General features: G+C 35.8%; 1 protein-coding gene across 3 annotated transcripts in view; it reads left to right on the top strand.

Moving 5' to 3' along the window:
* Galnt7 (polypeptide N-acetylgalactosaminyltransferase 7) overlaps positions 1 to 23,517 on the top strand; it is a 142,915-nt gene that overhangs the window by 88,066 nt on the left and 31,332 nt on the right. For all 3 annotated transcript variants that reach the window (XM_046427536.2, XM_046427535.2, XM_058573677.1), the window contains exon 3: positions 21,954 to 22,120. In XM_046427536.2, the coding sequence (XP_046283492.1) occupies positions 21,954 to 22,120 (167 nt within the window). The remainder of the gene's footprint in view (positions 1 to 21,953; positions 22,121 to 23,517) is intronic.

The following is a 23,517-nucleotide window of genomic DNA, read 5'->3' as shown; positions in this document are numbered from 1 at the left end:
GAAGGAAAATTCATCCTGGGTGTCATACGTAGTATTTAAATAACATTCATTAGCACTTTGCAAAATAAACATCATTTTTATTTCTGAAATTATAAATGTTTTCCAATTTAACCCTATAATTGTTCTGACTCTAATCATTTTTGTAGCCTAGACTATAATCTAAGCAAGAGACCACGTTGTCCTTAGCATAGGTTTGTCATAAAATGGGCTCTCTGGCTCTTGGTAACTGCTGTTGCTTGGTGGTGAAGACCCTGTTTCTCACTGTTCTTTTGGCCTCTTCCTGCAGTTTTCAGGGCACATTTTTAAACATGACACCCTTGAATATTTTACAGAATGTTTCTGACTTGCCTGGCTTTTTTTAATGACTGTGTTGATTAATGTCCCATTCTCTGGCATAATTTTTCAAAAGCATACATTTAATTTTAATTGAGAGAATGTAATTCAGTCTCTTTTATTCTGCAGGTTATACTGGTATTCAGAAGCATTGTCTAAAGAATGAAAATCCATTCAGCTAGCATGCTTTCCCTTTGTAGTGGGCAGTCCGAAAGAGTCGTCTTTAATGGTGACAGGTCATTTCTGTGTATTAGCATTTTGATATAATTGGTCCCCATTGTTCATGAGACTTAGATTCTATAAGGTAACTGTGAATACTATGTTAGGAATACTGAACTGTTGTTCCTTAGGTCCTGTAAGTCTTTGGTTACAACATTTTCATCAACTGATCAAATAGATGACCTTATTTATGTATGTTCCTATTCTAAGACACCTTATTTTATGTATACTGTTGATTAATTAATATAGAAGTCAGGGTCAGCAGCACCATAACTCATGCCTGAACGAAGCTTATGAAACAATTTTTCTCTGTAAGGCACAACACAGCTTCTTTGTGCACAGGAATACTAGAAGCCCTTTGGCATTACACTTGGGCCATTTTAAACAGTAAAATCACCAACAAAAAACAGAAAAGAGAGAAAAATGTGGCATTAAATAGTCTACAAAAGGACACGCACTTTCTGTATGAGAGCAGAAACAAGAAGCAGGTCATCATCTTGCATGAATCCATGATATAGTTTCAATCTACATTTGTGGACATGGAAGCCATGGATTATAAAGATCCACTAATAGAACAAATATTATTACCTCTTAATTTGTGCCAGATATAAAGTCTGATAATAGCTTTTAGAAATATCAAAAACAAAAAGGATAGAATATTAAATTTTTCCATGCAAGGAACAGAAATAAATTGGCCTAGTTATTATAATATGTACCCCCGTAATTCATCTTTCTTTTCTCACTCCCACTCCTCCTTCCCAACTTTATCCCCCATCTCCTTTTACGGATGTCTTACTGCTCAAATGGGCTTGGGAAGGAAACTGGAGTCATGCCAAGACATGCACCACAGAGGCTGCAGTCAGTGGCTTGAGCAATGGAGCACAGGAGATTTTCTGCACTGTCTGGAATATTTATTAGATTTAGTGCTGAAAAAGTCTCTCTTGATTAGCAGACCTAATCTGAATTTCAGAGGTACTGATGACCATGTAAATGTGATAGCATCATACTCTCAGACCCCAGGTGCATCATCTTACCTAGATGGGTAGATGCTGCACTGAATCTGTTTAACTTCTTGGTAACTGGCCTTGACTTTACCTGGAATGCGTATTAATTTTAGATATTATCTCTTCTCCTCCTCAAGAGAAAGAATTTAAATTCTTTCCATGTATCATATGAACAAAAGAACATTCCACCTGTTTCTTTTGTCTTGGTCACAAGGAAACAGAACAAAATCCAATAGACCATGCCATGAAGTATAATTGTAATAATGCAAGAGAAGAAATTAATAGTTTCTGAGCATCAAAAGTTGCAGGCATGATTCTAGGGGGTTAACATATTGCAGAGATCCAGAAAAACTAGTAACACCTCACAAGGGCCCCTCCCCAGCTGATTGTGAAGAAGTTGTTTATAAAAGTCCTCTGACTTTTGTGTTATGGATCATATCTTGGAGACATCTTTGAAATTAAGGTGAGATTGGGATTCAATCAAATCGCTCCTGTGAGGCCTTCAGTTTCAAAGATTGAAAAAAAAAGTGTTTTGTTTTTTTTTTCTTTGTGTGACAAGTGTTTGGGGTAATAAAATTTAGGGGAAGAATTGGCGTTCTGTGGTGTAATGTCTTAATTAATGAAGAGGCCTCAAAAGCATACTTTCTTTCTTGAAGGCTTTAAAATTGCCAGGGAGGTCAGTGCTGTGACTCTAATCTTAGGTGGACAGATGCTACCACAAGCAAGCTGTCAGGCTATGGCGTGACATACTGGAGGAGCATTCAGATGGCAGAGCACTGAGAAGTCAGTGAAATGCATTTAAATAAATACATTTCCCTAGATTATCGCAGAGTCATGTCTACTTACAGTTATTTAAAGGAATTTCAAAGTCAAACTTGGTTTACTCTTGAGTTACATGATACATAATTGAGCTCATCTCATTTTCTTCAGGATATCTGGAATTTCTAATGTTTTTAATGGATTTTTCCATCAAAAAAGCGTATTTTTATACCACATGAAATGCTTTATTTCTAAAATGGTGATAATTAAATGTATCTACTCAGTAATATTTGGAACATTATCCTGGAACTCCAAAGAGCTGGCTTTCCTGTTTGAATTTTTAAACCACCGAAAGTTGGCACAGGCTCTTAGAAAAGATGTCTTCCAACAGAGCTCTTATATCTTTGTTTGTGTTTCCATCTCCCACTTAAGCACATTTATCTTTCTTCTAGCTGTTCCATCCTCAAAGAAACAGTAGATCTGTTGGCAGCTCTATTCTTCTGTTCCATGTTGGCCCCTCCTTTATCAGTGTAACAGCTATCTGGAAGGGCCATGCAATTAGGTGGAACAACCAGCTAAGTATCAGCATGGAAAAAAACTGACAGAAATGAAGTATAGAGATAACTTCAGCAAAATTTGTAGGTCCTTCAAATATACCTAGCCAGTGAATGAAAATGAGAATGGGTATAAATAATAATGTTTTTTTAAAATGTGCCCTTGCATACTTAGAATTGATGTATTCCAGCAAAGGCTTCTACAAAGGTAATGCAGAACTTTGGTCCAATTATTTTCATAAGGTAGCACTCTTGTTGTGGGGAAAGCCTTCATGTGATAGTTCTTACAAGAGAAGAGGTTATCTTGCCCAGGGATTTACCGATCATAAAGCCACCAGAGTAATTTTCTAAGTTCACTTGCAATTGTCTTAAGTAAAAACTTAATTTTTAAACATTTTTTGGGAAAAAAAGGAAAGATTATACATATTTAATAGAAAATTTAAAAGAAAATAAAAATCACCTGTAATACTACCATCCCAGGTAGTATGTTTTTTCAAGGCAGATTGTACATAATAGTATTTCATAAAATGCATTAAAACTTTTAAAAACATTTTAATGAGTTGTTAAATGTTTTTTCCACAGCATCATTTTTCCAAGGTGTTTGATGGGCATGCTAAAGCATGAAAGACCACAGTTTATTTAACCAGTCCTTTATTTTGCAACATTGGAACTGTTTTCAGTTTCTCACTTCTATAAAAATGTGGTTATGAACAAGCTTGTGGCTCAATCTTTGTGCCCATCATTTATTATTTCAATGGTACAAATGTGTAGTGGAACCTCTAGTTCAAAGGATCAATATCTGTTCTTCTTTATTTGTAGTGTTTTTTTCAACTCTGGAGTCTCTCTTCTACTGACCATCATATCTTATTCCATGTTGCTTTCACCTCATAGAGTAGATCTCCTTTCCTTTGATCCCCCCGCCTTTTTTCTTTTTCTCTCATCGTTGTCTCCTGTATATGAGCTTCTCTATAAACCTATCAGAAATCCAGAACCTATGAGAACAGAATGCAGCAAACTTGATATACTGTTTCAAGATGACAGACAACAGTAGCTCACTTGTTAATGTTCACATGTGTTTAGTCCTTGGGTTTCCTGCCAAGGTTTTGAGTGAACTAAAGTATTTTTCAAAAATTTGGTTTGAGACTTCCTGACATATGCCTTCTTCAGGATGAAAATTAACATATCCTCTTAGTTCTTAGCTTATAATTTCATGGATGGAGTAAATCTTGATAACTAACTACAGCTCCATCTCGGTGACTCATTTGCTCAAAAGGATTTGATTTTCTATAATTTTCTAAAATTACAATGAATTTTACAAAGATGTAAGGGAGGAGTAAAGACAACTCAAATTAATTCTGGAAAAGAGGCAGACTAATGATTTCTTGAAATAGTATTACCAAGTTTTCTCCTCCATGATATATATTAAACATTTCATTTGTATGAATTATGTTATATGCTAAATGAACCACCTGGTTCCTAATACTTTTAACAAGATAAATTAGTAAACATAGTTAATATATTTTTGTTAGCCCTAGCACTTGCTTTTTACTTTGAATTAATAAATGCTAACTCTTGAACATTATGTACTTTTTCCACATTTGTAATCAGAATTTAATGGTTGACTCTCCTTTACTGACCATTATATCTTGTTCTGTGTTCCTTCTACCTCACAGCGAGTAAATTTGTTTTATCTCCTTCTGTTACCTCCTCATTTGGCTATAGTATCAATCAGTGTTTAAGACTTACATAAATAAATAGTATATGGCCTGTCTTGATAACTCTTGAAATTTCTAATAGTTCTTTGCTGGGAAATCATTCAACCTAAAGTTACCATGCTACTGCTGAAAGCTCATAACTCTTCTTCAGTCATTAACAGTGTTGAAATTTGCTTTTGGAAATGCAAGTTCTCCATATGGTAGATGTGATTCCTTATTGTAATTAGAGTACATTGAGAAGGCATATAATCACTCACTGGGTGATGAAATGTGGAATAGAAGATGACTCAATAAACATTTTAAGGAATGTTTGCAAAGTGTGATTTTCAAATCTGTGTTGAACTTAAATTTCCAACTTGTTCTCTGCACAACTGTTTTTAATGACTTGCACTTTGGTATAATGCCATTGGTCTCCATTGAAGCTTTCATGAAAAACAGCCCAATGAAACTCATTACTGTATTTACCATAAGGAGACCCTCTGTAAAAAGAAAAATCTTCCATCTGGACTTCACTCCAAGAGTATGAAGTTCTTCTGAACAACTAGTTTGTTAAGCACAGACTTAACTAGGTTTTCCTAGAACCTCTGACTTGATTCCTTCTCCCCCTTCCTCATTCTTTGTTTATCCATTTTTCCCCTTCTATTTTTAATTTTTGTAATGTTGCTTGATTCTGTGAGTCTTTATAAGCTTCCCACAGTCCTTCATGGAATAAGGTGCAGCATAAATTAGTTAACTAAGTCAGAGATATAAATATTTATTGGCTTGTGTTATTAGCGTCTTTATATCTGTGTGTGGCACCTGGTGTTGATCCTTACTCCTGTTGGTGGTGGTTGTTTCAGCTCAAATATATTGGTGTTTGATAAGCTGGCACTTCATATAAAATTAGAATATGATATGTAAGCTCATATGTGAAATGAGAGTCCAATATAGCTATAAACATATGGCTCACAGTGTGAAATGTTCTTTTTTTTTTTTCTTTTCCCAGGAATTTTGAAGAAATCTAAAAGAACATATGTCCATTCCTAGGACTTCCTTCCAGGGTTTTTCTTAAACTGTGGTTTGAGATTTGAGATCATTAACTAGACACATCTGTCTGATATGTTATCTTTTTCAGAAAAGGAAAATTTGAAGACAATTAACCAAAGAGTAGTTCAGCATTCTTAGCTAGCCTTAACATTTTGTATCTTCAGTACTTGAAATCTGGCAAAAATCTGCCCAGCTGTGTGTAGTCATTTTTATTAGTAGGTATGGGTGAAAATAAAAAAATTATTTCCCTGTTTGCTTTTTGAATAAATCTGTGGTTTAGGGAAAGAACATTAAAGTCACAGTCAAAGGATTCATTAAAAAAAAACAAAACCAAAAAAAAACCTCTCACTCCTGTTACTGTAACTTTGAAGAAATCATATAACCTAACAGCCTATTTCCTTATGTATAAAATTAACAATAATAACACCTCCCTTCCTCATAGGATGACTGTGAAACTTAAATGAGATAATATGTCTAAAGAGCTTTGGAAACTAAGAGCTATAATAAGAACTCCCATTTCCCCAGGCTGGGACTAAATGAGATCACACTAATAGTAAAAACACTTTTTTTTTTTTTTTTTAGCTTAAACATCATATATTCTGCAAGAATTTTAGGTTCCTCAACTTCTTCATAACTAGTTCTGGGAGCCTGCTGGGAATAATGAACATATCCTTGTGAATAAGTGCCCTGGGATTCCTTGTGGGTGCTCATGTTCCTTCCCTGTGTCTCCCTGCTGCTCATGCAGCCAGCACTCACTGTTTTCTTAGCCTCAGTCTGATGCCACTGATCGTCCCCACTAAAGGGACATATATATGTATAGTCAACCCATGTAACCAGTCTTGACATCGCTCAGTTGTTAAGTTCTCACCCCTGTCTTCTCTTACAGTACCTCAAAGTGGAAGACAAACCTTTCTCACCTGGTTGGCCTTGTTAGGACACTGAGGAGGAGCATCAGTGGAATGGCTGAGCTGGAGGTGTTCTCCAGAGCCATACTCAAAGGTCACTGCCCCAGGGTTTGTGCACACTATTTAAGTTTGCCACAGAGACCATAAACTGTGTGGTCCAATGATGACGTAACCTATAGCTCCTGTGGCTATTTCAGAGCTGTGCATTTTAGCCATACAGAGACTGTGTGATAAGAAGAAGAGGGGCTAAGGGAAAGGAAATGTGGAGAAAATGTGGCATTACATCTAATGACCAAACAGCTATATCTCTCTAACTGTGGGGGTGCCAGGAAAATGGCTACCTCAGAGGAAGTGGACATAAATACAAATAAAGCTTTTCAGTTAGCCCTGGGTTGGAGGAAGCCACAAGTGGTGCTGTCCTTTGTCATAGAAGCTACATAAAGCAAAGGGGTTTATATATATATACTTAGTTGTCTATGGACCTTTATTTATTTATATGTGGTGCTGAGGACCAAACCCAGTGCCTCTCACATGCTAGGCAAGCACTCTTCCACTGAGCTATAACCCCAACCCATGCAAAGGTTTTTACTAGCTCTCTTTGTAGCTTTCAGCCTTGTGGTTCAGCCACGGTCATTTTTGGTTCTAGCCATGTTGCTTTGCTGAGCCCCTTTTGTCCAGTCTACTGATTGAGCCTAAAATAAACCTGTGCAGTTCAACATGAAATCAGCCCAGAATGTGAAATCTATCCCAGGATGAGATTAAATGCAGCAACCTGGTTGAACCAGACAGTGTCTTAAAACCTTGCACACTCAGCAAACACTTATTGACTTAAATTGAAATGATTGGAAGAGGTGGATCTGATAGGAATTATGGGCATGATGAGCTACATCCACCCACTAGCCCTACCTTCATTTCTGGTTTCTGGCCTTCCACACTTCAGTATACCCCAAAGCAAGGATTATAGTTAGCAGTCATCCTTTCTCAATTACCTGGTTCCATTCTGTTAGGGAGTATACGTGAAAAACTTTTGCAGGCCCAACCATTAATTCTATGTTGATCGATTTCACTTTCATCCCCAAGTAGAACAGAAATTAAAGATTATTTTCCTTGTCATGAATATTTAATCATTAATGAATAAAATGGGTGGTGGCCTTTGATATAGCACAATGTTGAAAAAGAGTAGCCCCAGAAAAAATTTTGAAATCATGTCAACATGTATGTACCAAGGATAAAACCTATTTTGTCTAAAAGCAGAACTTCTGATGATTAGCTTTGCTAACATTTTCTTCTTGGAGATAATATTGAACAATGAGTTGTTATTATAGACCTAATTTTGGCCTTCAAGGGAGAACTGACTGATAAGAAGAACATTAAGGAAAAGTAATTAGGTCATCTTAGAGTTTCTAATCATTGAGGAAAAGAATACATGCTCTTCAAGGAATTGAAGAAGGGTTTGAGAAAATGATTAAATAAAAAATAAACTATAACCTCAATTTTATTGTGTCTACTCAAAATAAAGAGTATATAATGAAGAAGGGAATAATCTACCTAGGAGTTAGAATAATGAAGACAAAGAAAAACTGATCATTGTGCCTGCAGCTGTCCAACAGAGTGGGAGTCCGAGTTAGCCACTACAAATTTAGTCTTTCAGCAAGCCCAATTATAGAGGAGGATGTGTGGAACTTTCAAAACTGTAAGGCACCAGCCATTAAGACAAATTTTGTGTTGGCTAAATAATCTAACCAATATTTGAAGACTAAGTGACATGAAAATTTGAGGATTTTTTTTCCTCATTTCAAATTAATATTTTTACATCAGTTTTGAATTTGGTAAGCATATACAATTATCTTAAACTTAATGTTGTTCATCAATTAAAAATATTTTTAAGACCTATCAAATAAAGCTATCTAGAGAGGCTGTCTCTAGTTCCTTTTTCTATAACTTCAGCAATGACCATAGAGGAGATTATTCTAATAATCTCATGTTTTAGGAGAAAATAGATTAACTAATTGAAAGTTAGTGAAAATCTCCTTAAGTTCAATTCTATGAATACGTACATAAAATGAACTGAACTGAATTTTATAAAAATGTCAAGAATAGCATGTTACAGATTATTTGCCTACAAATAAATCTAATTAACTTAAGCTAAAAGAAGGGCAGGGAAATGAGGGGTTAATTAGAAGGATATGGCGGTATCTCATAGAACCCAAGGTGACAAAGCACTTGTAATGACCATGAGAGACATGGAACCAGGGGATGAAAAGTTGAGAAGTAAAGTGACATGTTGGGACCCTCTAGAGTTTGTGGACTCATGTCTCCTCTTTCTTTGCTTCTCCAAGAACACCATCTCCATGTCCAGCCCTTGCCTCACAGTGCACAAGGCTAATATAAACCAACAAGGAAGCGCAAAGTCCAGGGAAAGCAGCTCTGATTGGCCCAGTGGACAAGTGTTTCCTGCTAGTTCATTCTGCCAGTCTAAGGATGACATCATATGACCACTGCTTCTTAGGACAAGAAGATTCTTAAAGAAGGGGATCTAGGCCAGGTTCTGTGATGTGGCAGCTGTCAGAAAAGCAGGAAATATTCCAGACATGCATACTAAGACAATAAAAAAAATTAAAATTCTGTTTAGAGTAAAATAACAAAAAAGTGAAGGACAGGTAAATTATTAGGGCATTTTATGATTTTAACAGATGAGAAAAAAACACATGTACAATGCTTTTTTCCTTCTTAGCAGGAGTGATCTCCATATTGAAAGTTTATAACCAACATCTTAAGACTGCATTAGATTTGTTGAGACTGCTTTGCTCTTAAGTGCCTCTTGCAGCACCAGATATTGAGGGAGTTGCCAGGTGAGTTTAAGAGTAAGTACTGCCAGTTATCAAGATGTATTAGGGAAATAGGAGAGATGTAAGCAAATATGAGATATCTTATTTTCCAAAGGGAAGAGAGAAAATTTGGTTCTAGAAACTTGACTTTGATGCACTGTAAAATCCTGGAGGAGATCACTTAGGTAGACTTACTCAGTAGCCCTCAGTAGAGGCTAACATGGGTCTGTGAAAAGGAGTCAGACCAAACTCAGACCTGCATGTGAAAAAAGAGATGAGCTTATCATAGTGGAACAGGTTACTGTGTGGTGCCCACTGCATCTTGATTTAGCATGATGTTTTAGTAAAGTCTTCAGATCCCTATGGACAAGATAAAGAAACGTAGTTCGAATAGTAGTATGTTAGGTGAAATAGAGGGAGTGGTATCATCCAGGGATAACATGCTTTAAAAACCAACATTTGACCTTCTCATATTTGCCCATATAAGTAGTAGATGAGATAGAAATCATAGTAATCCAGTTTTCAACATAGAGAACTGGGAAGGATGGTTATTCATAACAAATAATAAACACCAAAGAGAGCAGAGCCTGCTGGGCAGTGTTGCACATCTGTAATCCCAGTGACTTTGGAAGCTGAGGCAGGAAGATTGCCAGTTTAGCAAGACTCTGTCTCCAAATGAAAAATAAAAAGGACTGGGGATATTGCTCAATGGTAATCCCCAGTACCAATGATAATAATTTTGAAAAGAAAGCAGAGCTTGCTGGAGCAGGCACCTAAACCAACAATATAAAATGCAGAAAGCATAAGCATGTTATTTTATGCTGAGTTAAATGGTAAAAATACAGAATGGGAAACATCAGGCATAGCAGGAATTTGGGGAGAAAAATTCTAGGTATCTGTGAGCTGGAATGTGATATAGTTGCAAAAGAAGTGTGGTGCCAATGTAGTTTTAAATCATGGATATAGAAGAATATGCTATAGAGACTCAGGTTGTAGTATTATCCCCTTATGTTTGCCAATCCACATCTCAATTATTATAGCAATCTTTTCTAGGACATACATTGATAAAATAGAGCATATCCATTGAGGTGTGATAAGGATATGTAATTTACAAATTTCTTTTGATGCCTAGGTTATTTATTTTGCTATTCTTAATGTGCTATAAGGAATAACATCTACCATAGTATACCAGATGCTGTGTCAAATGTATGTCAAGGCACTAATTTAGTTTAATTCCAATCAAAGTGTGTAGAAACCAAACACTTAAGTAAAATTTACTTACCTCAGTCTGTTGCATTTGAACAATTATGTTTAGCAATGATAATTCTTCTTTTGTTGAAAATGTATATTAATTTCTATTATTGTTGCATGCTGAGTTAAATTTTATATCTACATTACTAATTTTTTCAACCATTGGGTGTCAGCACTGTTTTATGTAAATTATAAGCATTTTTCACTTCCTTTTATTATATAAATGAGCAAAAGTTTTTTTTTTTTAAGAGAGAGAGAATTTTAATATTTATTTTTTAGTTTTCGGTAGACACAACATCTTTGTTTCTATGTGGTGCTGAGGATGGAACCTGGGCCGCACGCACGCCAGGCGAGCAGGATACCGCTTGAGCCACATCCCCAGCCCGAAAGTTTTTTTTGTTTTTTTTTTGTTTGTTTGTTTTTAACAAAAATAGAAGTGTACCTTTCCTCCACATCCTTGCCCAAATTTATTATTTTATTCTTGATGATTGCCATTCTGATTGGAGTAAGACAAATCTCAGTATATTTTTGTTTTGCATTTCCTTGATTGCTAATACTGTTGAACATTTTTTCATATTTTTTTGGTCATTTGTATTTCTTCTTTTGAAAATTATCTGTTTAGTTGATTTACCCATTTATTGATTGGGTAAGTATAACCACTTTGGAAAGCAGTATGGAGATATCCCTCAAAAGACTAGGAATAGAATCATACCCTGGCTATCCCATTCTTTTTTTTTTTTTATTTTTTTATTTTTTATTGTTGGCTGTTCAAAACATTACATAGTTCTTGATATATCGTATTTCACAATTTGATTCAAGTGGGTTATGAGCTCCCATTTTTACCCCATATACAGATTGCAGAATCACATCAGTTACACATCCATTGATTTACATATTGCCATACTAGTGTCTGTTGTATTCTGCTGCCTTTCCTATCCTCTACTATCCCCCCTCCCCTCCCCTCCCCTCCCCTCCCCTCCCCTCTTCTCTCTCTGCTCCCTCTACTGACATTTGTTTGTCCCCCTTATATTATTTTTCCCCTTCCCCTCACTTCCTCTTGTATGTACTTTTGTATAACTCTGAGGGTCTCCTTCCATTTCCATGCATTTTCCCTTCTCTCTCCCTTTCCCTCCCACCTCTCATCCCTGTTTAATATTAATCTTCTTCTCATGCTCTTCGACCCTACTCTGTTCTTAGTTACTCGCCTTATATCAAAGAAGACATTTGGCATTTGTTTTTTAGGGATTGGCTAGCTTCACTTAGCATAATCTGCTCTAATGCCATCCATTTCCCTGTAAATTCTATGATTTTGTCATTTTTTAATGCAGAGTAATCTAAAAATCAGCATACTGTAGTGATACAGGGACATCAGTGTGCAATTCACAATAGTTAAGTTTTGAAATCAGCCTAGGTGCCCATCAACAAAATAATGGGTAAAGAAAATGTGATATGTATACATAACGGAGTTTTATTGCTAGTAAAAGGATGAAATGGAGAACATCATGCTAAGTGAAATAAACTAGACTCAGTTAAGGGCTGAATGTTTTTTCTCACATGTGTAGAGAGATTGGTGGGAGGGGTGTTCATGGTTTTTTGTTTGTTTGTTTGTTTGGTACTAGGGATTGAACCCAAGGGCACTTAAGCACTGAGTCACATCACCAGCCCTTTTTTATATTTTATTTAGAGACAGGGTCTCACTTGGTTACTTAGGGCCTTGCTAAGTTGCTGAAGCTAGCTTTGAATTGGCAATCCTCCTGCATCAGCCTCCCCAGCTGCTGGAATTATAGGCATACGCCACCGTGCCCAGTGTGGAGGGAATTTTTAAAGGGGGATCTCATGAAAATAGAAGGGAAACCAATGGAGTGGGAAAAGGCGATCAGAGGGAGAATGGGAGGACATTGGGAAGTACTAGGGAATAAAATCTACCCAAATGTCCTATGTCCACGTATGAGTATACCACAATGAATTTGACTTATTATACAATTGTAATACACTAATTAAAATAATAATAATAATAGAGCAGGCATATTAGTAGAGCAGAGCAAGCAGATGGGGGGAGGAAGGAGACAAGGGAAAAGAAGGTACTAGGGGATGAAATCAAATTATGTGCATGTGTGAATATAGCACAATGAACCCCATTGTCATGTATGATTATAATGCACCAATAAAATATTTAAAAAATAATAATCAAAGTAGATAGTTTAAAAATCAATGCTTCCCAAATTGAGGATTTATTTCCTGTGCCTCAAAAATCTTTTAGATTTAGACTGCTTGCAGAATTAAGGGAACAAATCCCAAATGACTGTTTTTATTGAGATTCTCAGTGATTGATCTAGAAGTTAAGATACAACCTTTAAAAGGGGGCAATATGAATAACTTACACACACACAAACATACACACACACAAGTGTATGGATGCACACTTTACCGAAGACTGATGGTAACATATATGGATTGCAGGGATTTGCAGCCTAAACATGTTACATTTTTTGTAGTCTGTGGAATTAGATACTATTTATTAATAAGGTCCAAATATACCAAGGCTTTATATCAAACTACAAATGTTAAAAACATAACAGATACAGAGAGAATGCAAGAAAATTCTTCAGAGATCCTTCATTTTTTCTTTTGAAATCTACTGATATAACTTACAGAAAAGTCACTATGAAAATTCTTTCCCGGGAACTGGGATCATAGCTCAGCGTTAGAGCACTTGCCTCGCACATGTGAGGCAGAGTTCGAGCTTCAGCACCACATAAAAATAAATAAAGATATTTTTTAAAAAAAAATTTTTTTCCCATCTTTTTTTCTGATACTAAGCACCTGGCCCACATAGCTACCATGAAAATATTCTATAATGTTACCCCAAGAATAACTCTATAGCTTTAATCACTTCAAGCCTGTAATCTGAATGTGAATATTTGCAATCAGAGCAATTTTGCAACATAGGTGAACTACTGCTATCCTGGAGGATTTAAAAGCTTTTCTGGAAAATGAGATTCTGGAGAGCAGAAGTTAGTCAAAAATGTGTAACAAGACTTGTCCACTTAAAAATGGTATTCTCTTTTTAGTTAGCCTTCCTTATTAGAACTTACAGCAGCCCTTCCCACCTTATCCACAGGGGATATGTTATAAGACTGCAAATGGGTGCCGAACAATTTTTCATGTCTTTGGTTGTATACTAAGTGTATTCACACCAATTTGTGTCTTCATAAGGGAACAAATCCCAAATGACTCTTTTTATTGAGATTTCTCAGTGAATGATCTAGAAGTTAAGATACAGCCTTTAAAAGGGGGCAATATGAATAACTTTGGATAATAATGATCATCACATTCCACCATCATTTATAACCCCATACCCTCTCCCTCCCCCTCCAACCTCTCTGCCCTATCTAGAGTTCATCTATTCCTCCCATGCTCCCCCTCCCTATCCCACTATGAATCAGCCTCCTTATATCAAAGAAAACATTTAACATTTGTTTTTTTGGGATTGGCTAACTTCACTTAACATTATCTTCTTTAACTCCATCCATTTATCTGTAAATGCCATGATTTTATTCTTTTATTGCTGAGTAATATTCCATTGTGTATATATGACACATTTTTTTTTAATCCATTTGTCTATTGAAGGGCATCTAGGTTGGTTCCACAGTTTAGCTATTGTGAATTGTGCTGCTCTAAACATTGATGTGGCTGTGTCCCTATAGTATGGCATTTTTAAGTCCTTTGGGTATAGACCAAGGAGAGGGGTAGCTGGGTCAAATGGTGGTTCCATTCCCAATTTTCTAAGAAATCTCCATACTGCTTTCCATATTGGCCACACCAATTTGCACTCCCACCAGCAATGTATGAGTGTGCCTTTTTCCCCACATCCTCACCAACATTTATTGTTATCTGTCTTCATAATAGCTGCCATTCTGACTGGAGTAAGATGAAATCTTAGAGTGGTTTTGATTCGTATTTCTCTAATCGCTAGTGATGATGAACTTTTTTTATATATTTGTTGATTGATTGTATATCATCTTCTGAAAAGTGTTTGTTCAGGTCCTTGGCCTATTTATTGATTGGGTTATTTGATTTTTTGGTGCTTAGCTTTTTGAGTTATTTTTATACCCTAGTGATTAGTGCTCTATCTGATGTGTGAGGGGTAAAGATTTGCTCCCAAGATGTAGACTCTCTATTCACCTCACAGATTGTTTCTTTTGCTGAGAAGAAACTTTCAGTTTGAATCCATCCCATTTATTGATTGTTGATTTTAATTCTTGTGACACAGGAGTCTTATTAAGGAAGTTGGGGCCTAATCCCACATGATGGGCCTACTTTTTCTTCTATTAGACACAGGGTCTCTGGTTTTATTCCTAAGTCCTTGATCTATTTTGAGTTGAATTTTATGCATGGTGAGAGATAGGGGTTTGATTTCATTTTGTTGCATATGGATTTCCAGTTTTTCCAGCACCAGTTGTTGAAGAGGCTATCTTTTCTCCAGTGCATGTTCTTAGCACCTTTATCTAATATAAGATAATTGTCGTTTTGTGGGTTAGTTTCTGTTTCCTCTATTCTGTACCATTGGTCTACCAGTCTGTTTTGGTGCCAATACCATGCTGCTTTTGTTACTGTTGCTCTGTAGTATAGTTTAAGTTCTGGTATAGTGAAGCCACCTGCTTCACTCTTCCTGCTAAGGATTGCTTTAGCTATTCTGGATCTCTTATTTTTCCAGATGAATTTCATGATTGCTTTTTCTATTTATATGAGGAATGTCATTGGGATTTTGATCAGAATCACATTAAATCTGTATATTGGCTTTTGTAAGTATGGTCATTTTGATAATATTAGTTCTTCCTATCCAAGAGCAAGGTAGATCTTTCCATCTTCTAAGGTCTTCTTTGACTTCTTTCTTTAGGGTTTTGTAATTTTCATTATGTAGATCTTTCACCTCTTTTGTTGAGTGATTCCCAAGTATTTTATTTTATTTTATTTTATTTTTGAGGCTATTATAAATGGGGTAGATTTCCTCATTTCCATTTCTGAGGATTTATCACTAATTTACAGAAATGCTTTTGATTTATGGGTGTCGATTTTATATCCTGCTACTTTGCTGAATTCATTTACTAGTTCTGGAAGTTTTCTGGTGGAACTATTAGGGTCTGCTAAGTATAGAATCATATCATCAGCAAATAGTGCCAATTTGAGTTCTTCTTTTCCTATGTGTATCCCTTTAATTTCTTTCACCTAATAGGTCTGGCCAGTGTTTCAAGACTGTGTTAAATAGAAGTGGTGAAAGAGGGCATCCCTGCCTTGTTCCAGTTTTTAGAGGGAATGTCTTCAATTTTTCTCCATTTAGAATAATGTTGGCCTGGGGCTTAGCATAGGTAGCCTTTATGATGTTGAGATATGTTCCTGTTATCCCTAATTTTTCTAGTGTTTTGAACATAAAGGGGTGCTGTATTTTGTCAAATGCTTTTTCTGCGTTTATTGAGATAATCATATGATTCTTATCTTTAAGTCTATTGATGTGATGAATTAAATTTATTGATTTCTGTATGTTGAACCAACCTTGCATCCCTAGGATGAATCCCACTTGATCATGGTGATCCACCTTTTTGATATGTTTCTGTATTCAGTTTGCCAGAAATTTATTGAGAATTTTTGTGTAGGTTCATTAGAGATATTAGTCTGAAGTTTTTGTTTTTGTTTTGGTGTGTCTTTGCCTGGTTTTGGAATCAAGGTGATATTGGCTTCATAGAATGAGTTTGGAAGTGCTGCCTCTTTTTCTATTTCCTGAAATAAATGGAAGAGCATTGGTATTAGTTCTTCTTTAAAGGTCTTGTAGAACTTGGCTGTGTATCCATCTGGTCCTGGGCTTTTCTTGGTTGGTAGGCTTTTGATGGCATCTGCTGTTTCATCACTTGAAATTGATCTGTTTAAATCATCCTGTTAAATCATCCTGATTCAAATTTTGCAAATTATATGACTCTAGAAATTTGTTGATGCCTTCAATATTTTCTATTTTATTGGAGTACAAGTTTTCAAAATAATTTCTAATTATCTTCTGTATTTCCTTAGTGTCTGTTGTGATATTTCCTTTTTCATCATTTATGTCAGTGATTTGAGTTTTCTCTTTCTCTTCATTAGCATGGCTAAGGGTCTGTCAATTTTATTTATTTTTTCTAAGAACCAACTCTTTGTCCTGTCAATTTTTTAAATTGTTCTCTTGTTTCAATTTTATTGATTTCAGCTCTGATTTTAATTATTTCCTGTCTTCTGCTGCTTTTGGTGTTTATTTGTTCTTTTTTTTTCTAGGGCTTTGAGATGTAATGTTAAATCATTTATTTGTTGACTTTTTCTTCTTTTAAGGAATGAACTCCATGCAATGAACTTTCCTCTTAGAACTGCTTTCATAGTGTCCCAGAGATTTCGATATGTTGTATCTGTGTTCTCATTAACCACTAAAAATTTTTTAATCTCCTCCTTGATGTCTTCTGCTACCCATTGTTCATTCAGCAGCATATTATTTAGTCTCCAGGTGTTGGAGTGGATTTTATTTCTTATTTTATCATTGATGTTTAATTTCATTCCATTATGATCTGATAGAATGCAGGGTGGTATCTCTACTTTTTTTATATTTGCTAAGAATTGCTTTGTGGCATAGTATATGTTCTGTTTTAGAGAAGGATCCATGTGCTGCTGAGAAGAAAGTGTATTCTCTCGTTAAAGGATGAAATATTCTATATATGTCAGTTAAGTCTAAGTTATTGTTTGTATTATTGAGTTCTATAGTTTCTTTGTTCAGCTTTTGTTTGGAAGATCTATCTAGTGATAAAAGTTCACCCAAAATTATTGTGTTTTGGTTTTTTTGACTCTTGAACTTGAAAAGAGTTTGTTTGATGAACGTAGAAGCTCCATTGTTTGAGGCATAAATAATTGTTAAGTCTTGTTGGTGTATGGTTCCCTTGTGCAGTATGTGTGTCCTTCTTTATCCTTTTTGATTGACTTTAGTTTGAAGTCTACTTTATTTGATATGAGGATGGAAACCCCTGCTTGCTTCCGCAGTTCATATGAGTGATATGATTTTTCCCAACCCCTCACCTTCAGTCTGTGGATATCTTTTTCTATAAAGTGAGTCTTTAGAGGCAGCATATTGTTGGATCTTTTTTTTTTTTTTTAATCCAAACTGCTAGTCTATGTCTTTTGATTGGTGAGTTTAGGCCATTAACATTCAGGGTTATAATTGAGACATGATTTGTATTCATAGCCATTTTTGTATATTTTTGTATTTTATATGACTTGGTTTCACCTCTGATTAGATTTTCCTTTAGTGTAATCCCTCCCTCTGCTGATTTTCATCATTGTTTTTCTTTTCCTCTTCTTGGAATACTTTGCTAAGGGTGTTCTGTAGTGCAGGCTTTCTAGTTGTAAACTCTTAACTTTTGTTTATCATGTAAGTTTTTATTTTATCCTCAAGTCTAAAGCTTAGTTTTGCTGGATATAAGATTCTCAGTTGACATCCATTTTCTTTCAGAATTTGGTATATGTTGTTCCACAATCTCCTGGCTTTGAGGTTCTGGGTTGAAAAATCTTCTGAGATACAAATTGGTCTCTCCCTATATGTGATCTGATTCCTCTCTTTTGTGGCTTTTAAGATTCTATCCTTATTCTGTATGTTAGGCATTTTCATTATAATGTGCCTTGATATACATCTGTTGTAATTTTGTACATTTGGTGTCCTGTAAGCCTCTTGTATTTGGTTTTTCAATTCATTCTTCATGTTTGGGAAATTTTCTGATATTATCTCATTGAAGAGATTGTGCGTTCCTGTGGTTTGAAACTCTGTGCCTTCCTCTATCCCAATAACTCTTAGATTTGGTCTTTTGATGCAGTCCCATAATTCTTGGATGTTCTGTTCTGGTTTCTAACTATCTTCACTGTGTGATCAACTTTATTTTTCAGATTATATACTTTGTCTTCATTGTCTGATATTCTTTCTCCCAAGTGATCTAGTCTGTTGGTTATGCTTTCTATTGAGTTTTTTATTTGATTTATTGTATCCTTTATTTTAAGGATTTCTGACTTTTTTATTTCAGAGTCTCTCTCTCTTAGAGAAGTAATCTTTTGATCCCCATATTTGCTATCTTATCTCATTGTTGGAGTGATCCATTTTGGCCTGTATTTGCTCATTTAGGTCATTCTTTAATTCACAGATCATTTTAATTATGAACCTTCTGAACTTTTTCTCTGACATTTCATCAACTTTGCTGTCCATGGGTTCTATTATTATAGTATCCTGATTTGTTTGGGCCACTTTCCTCCCTTGTTTTTTCATGTTGTCTATGTGTCTTGCTTTCTTGCAGTGTGGATCTGAGATATTATAGTTTCTTCCCTATATTCTTGTAGTACCCGTGCAGATTGTCTGTACCTCACCTTGATGTTGGGCTTCCAGACCCTGCTGGTGTCCCTCAATGAATGCTACTGCATCCTGGACCTGGGTCCTGCGCAAGTTGGAGTGGATGGATCTGGGCCACTGGGCTTGACCTCCCTTGATAGTCTGCTGGCTGGAAGGGGCTAGGCTCTGGCGGGTGTCTGCCATGTGGGGGTTGGGGGGATCAGGTCTACTGAGAGCCTGGGTCCTGCATGGGCTATTTGTGTGGGCAGTCTGGGCTAGATCTCTGGAAGGTAGAATTTGAACAAGAGAAAGCAAGAGGGAGGAGGCCCCAAGCTTCCTTTTCAGGAAGCCATTGCCATGATAATAGCATTAATGTATACACTTTGCCCTCAAAGCCTAACCACCTCTCCTTAGGCCCCACTTCCCATCATTGTTGCCTTAGGGATAAGTTTCTAATATGTTAGCTTTGGGAACACATTCTAACCATAGTAACTTAAGGTTATCACTTTCCTAAGCTTAGTGCCAGTGGTCCCTTTCACAGCAGCCCCACTCTGGTGACTCATCCCCACTTTCTTACCTTACTTGTGTTTTACAGCCAGACCCTGGCCTCAAACTTCTACCCCGTGTATTCACTGCATGTCATCTTATGCCTTACCATTGCATCTCCTAACAGGCTGCTGGCTCTTAACTCTTAACTACTTGTCATATTCCCCACTGAAAGCTCGTGGAAGCTTCTGAGCTCTATCATGTCACTCTACGGCCAAGAGAAACTACAGGGAAAAAAAAAAAAAAAAAGAGGTGGGAAGGGAGAATGCAATGTAGCCTCCCCACATTAGATGGTCTCCTCCTGAAGCTTAGAAATGGAGGCCAGGCAAAAGTCTCTTCCTTCATCTGCTTTTGTTATGTTCCGTTATTTTGGTCCTTCTAGATTTTTCTACTAAAAGAGCTTCTACTAACCTTTCATGTGGAAGAGGAATAGCCCCCTTCTCCATGGAATGTGGAACCATCTGGACTTACTTGTTCTCAAGGGTACTTTAAATAGAAAAATTATGCATTGAGTGGACATTATTGAGAGAAGAAAATACATCAAAAGGCATTTCAAAATAACTATCTCCAAAGCAATTCAGTAAATTATTATGGAGTAGCTTCTGTGTGTTAGGAGCCAGGAACAAGGTGGTGAGCACAACAGAAGATGTTCCTACCCTTAATGAACTTACAATCTTGAACATTTTATAGGAAATATTGCCATATCTCAATAGCATGGAGATATATACATAAGATTGATCATTTCAACAGTTGTTGAAGACTCAACTGATACATTCATTGATCAGGAAATGATTAAATAGATTATGTAATAGTTATACTATGGAACACTATACATTTATTAAAAAGAATTAGATGTGTCTGTACATGCTCACATAAAAGAAGAATATATACCTAATCATCTGAATATATGTCATGTACACATGCAGACATATCTTCATGAATAGAAACTTAGAAAAATACAAGCAACTATTAATGATGATTTCCTCTAGAAGATGAAATCTGACATGCTTGGAGAGAGGTAGAAAGGGAATTTTCATCATTATAAAGTTCTGTATCATTTGAGTTTTGTATGACAAGCTGTGTGATACTTTTGTTGTTTTTAAAACAAAGAATATAAAAAAGTGAGAAAAATAAATAACCAGAGTTGCTACTGGCACACAATCTAGTCTACATGTTTAGAGAATTATTATTTCTTGCAATAGGCAAGAAGAAGTGGATAAAATGAGCAACATACTGTTCCAGCTCTCTTGTCCCCTGTCCTTTGCAAGAGTACAAGGCCTTTGGGAGGTTTCCACATGGAGTGTCCAAGGATAGTGAAGAAGCCCTCATGGATCCTCTCTCTTGTCTTCAACATACCCACTTGCCACCCTCCTTTAGTTTGTTTTCAACTCCTTTCCATTTCCCTTTCAAATTTCCTATCTTGCTTGTTTCCTTGAGTTACCTTAGAAATTAGCTGTCCTTCCTAGCCAGTTCTGCCACTTTCAGCCCAGTGGTTAGAGTAAGAGGAAGAAAAAATGTTGCCTGAGCCTCCATCTGGAACCCAGTTTGTTTTGGGGGATTACCATCCCTACCTACCTAAAATTAGATGTTCCTTGCTCTGCCTACAGTAGTTGTTCTCCAGAAGTACTTATCACATCTTCTTACAAAACTTGCATTTCTCCATTACTATATTTTTGAACTTGTTATTCTGAAAGAGCATATGTCTTCTCCTTACTTGAGGTTGTACTTGAATCCCCTCTTTTAGAATCATACTCTTGACCCTCCCCTGGCATCCTGAGTCTCCTTTGGGCTGGGCCCTGTCTTGTGCTTCATCTAGTTAGGAGGAAAACTTTATTCTTGCTGCAGTTTTTCAGATAGTTTTGTACAGAATAACTAAAGATCCTTCTTAGCCAGTCAACAAAGTCTAAACAACATTAGACTTTGTTTATTCATTCAAGATTAAGTTTTTAATGCCTGCTGTATGCTTTGGTTCTGCCTGTTATATTTTTTTTTCTGAGTTACTTATCCATATTAGAGCAGGACAGCTTTTAAACACAGTAATAGAGTTGTTTCTTCACGAGAAGTGAAGTAAACATCTTGCACCAAAAGCTCAAGTTTCAAAAAGGAAAATAAACTAATATCTATGTCAGAGAAAACAACAACCTGATACCTGTCAGTAGTATCTTACACATTCTCAGCAGAAATTTATGAATTTGTTCTTTTTACCCCACCATGTACTGGTTGTGAATTAGCTTTATCTAGGAATAACTTTATCTCATGGCTGCTTTCTCTTCTATCTTGTGTTTCTGCTAAAATATGAAAGACTGTATTTCATTCACTTTCTTTATTTAAATCAATAAAACTATCCAGTTAGAAAAATACAATCATAGTAAGTTTGGAACCAAGCATTATAAATTACCTCTAAATAAATATGATGAAATTTTCTTTTTGCAGATGCAAGTATTGGCATTATGATGAAAACCTGCTTACTTCAAGTGTTGTCATTGTCTTCCATAATGAAGGATGGTCAACCCTCATGAGAACAGTCCACAGTGTAATAAAAAGGACTCCAAGGAAATATTTAGCAGAGATTGTGTTAATTGATGATTTCAGTAATAAAGGTAATGGCTATCAAGTTGACAGTTTGTCTTTAAAACAAGTTAATTATGAGTAATTGCAAATTTAAAATTGTTACTGCCAACAGTATTTATTATCAGCAAGTGACACTGTGCCAAGCATTGTATATGAATTATTTTGTTAATCCTAACAGTAATTTTTAGAATAAATATTGTCATTGTCTCCATTTTACATACCAAAGGCTCAGAAATGTCAAGTAACTTGCTAACAGTCACAAAGACAGTAATTAAAAGTTGGATGCAAAGCCACGGGCTCATAAGTTTGTGTCTTCAGTCACTATCTTACACTATACCAGTTCTTTAGGGCTTGGATTTTGCAAAATTTTAGTCATGGAAGTTTGAAAGACTGAAAAAATGCAATCACATGTCTATTGCAAGGCCACCCAAAGGGCCGTCCACAGTTTTCACATTGAAATCTATATACCTATTGCATAGCCTATACTTTATATTTGAATGATGATGGAAATATTAATTTTGACCAGAAACTATGAACTATTTTTATTTATTATAGTATATTTTAAAGCTTATTTTGTTACATATTTACTTTAGAATAGTAAACAAAAGGAAGTTATGCTTTTTATTCTTTTTAAGGAGGCAGCTATTTTAGCATTTAGGAAGGTCTTGGTTAGTCTTGGCTCAATTTGGCAAGAGAATGATTGAGCAGTGATCTTTCAGATAAGTGATTTTTTTTTTTTTTTTAAGGAGAGAGAGAGAATCTTTTTTGTTTGTTTGTTTGTTTTGTAGATGGACACAACACAATGCCTTTATTTTTTTAATGTGGTGCTGAGAATTGAACCTGGGTCCCGCCCGTGCTAAGCCAGTGCTCTACCACTGAGCCACAGTCCCAGCCCCAGTGATTTTTTAAATTATAAATTTTCTTTAAATATATTACTGTTACATTGATGACATTCACTAATGACATAAAGTAAAAATACAAATAATGCTGTAACTCAGAACCTAAGTCAGCATGTAAATAAAAATGGAATTTTGCTGCTGCAACCCAGATCTGGATTTTTTTTTTTCTTGTCACAAAATAGAATTGAAACTTTTGAAAATTGACCGGAGAGCTCAGACTACTCAATAATAACAGGATGTTTTCATTCTGGCAAATAAATTTTGCAGAAAATTGTTCTGTATAAGAGTGGTATCATTGAATGTAGACAGAACATAGGTAGCATGAGAATATCTTTCTAAATGAGTTTAGAAAAGCTTCCTTCCGCCACTTAATTTAGAACTCTTGTAATCTGGATAAACTCATACTGTTTTTGCAGAGACATGACTATAATCGTGATCTGCATACATGTTAACATTAGGAGAAATAGAAATATGACTTACTTCCTTTTCCCTTTATCTTGGTGTAGCAGATCACTTTTTTCAACTAA

This window comes from Marmota monax, unplaced genomic scaffold (genome assembly GCF_021218885.2).
Source record: "Marmota monax isolate L192 unplaced genomic scaffold, Marmota_monax_Labrador192_F-V1.1 WCK01_AAM20220418_F8-fsc00159, whole genome shotgun sequence".
NCBI classification, from domain to species: domain Eukaryota; kingdom Metazoa; phylum Chordata; class Mammalia; order Rodentia; family Sciuridae; genus Marmota; species Marmota monax.
Note: the sequence above shows the minus strand (reverse complement) of the source record. Positions and strands in the feature narration are given on the sequence as shown.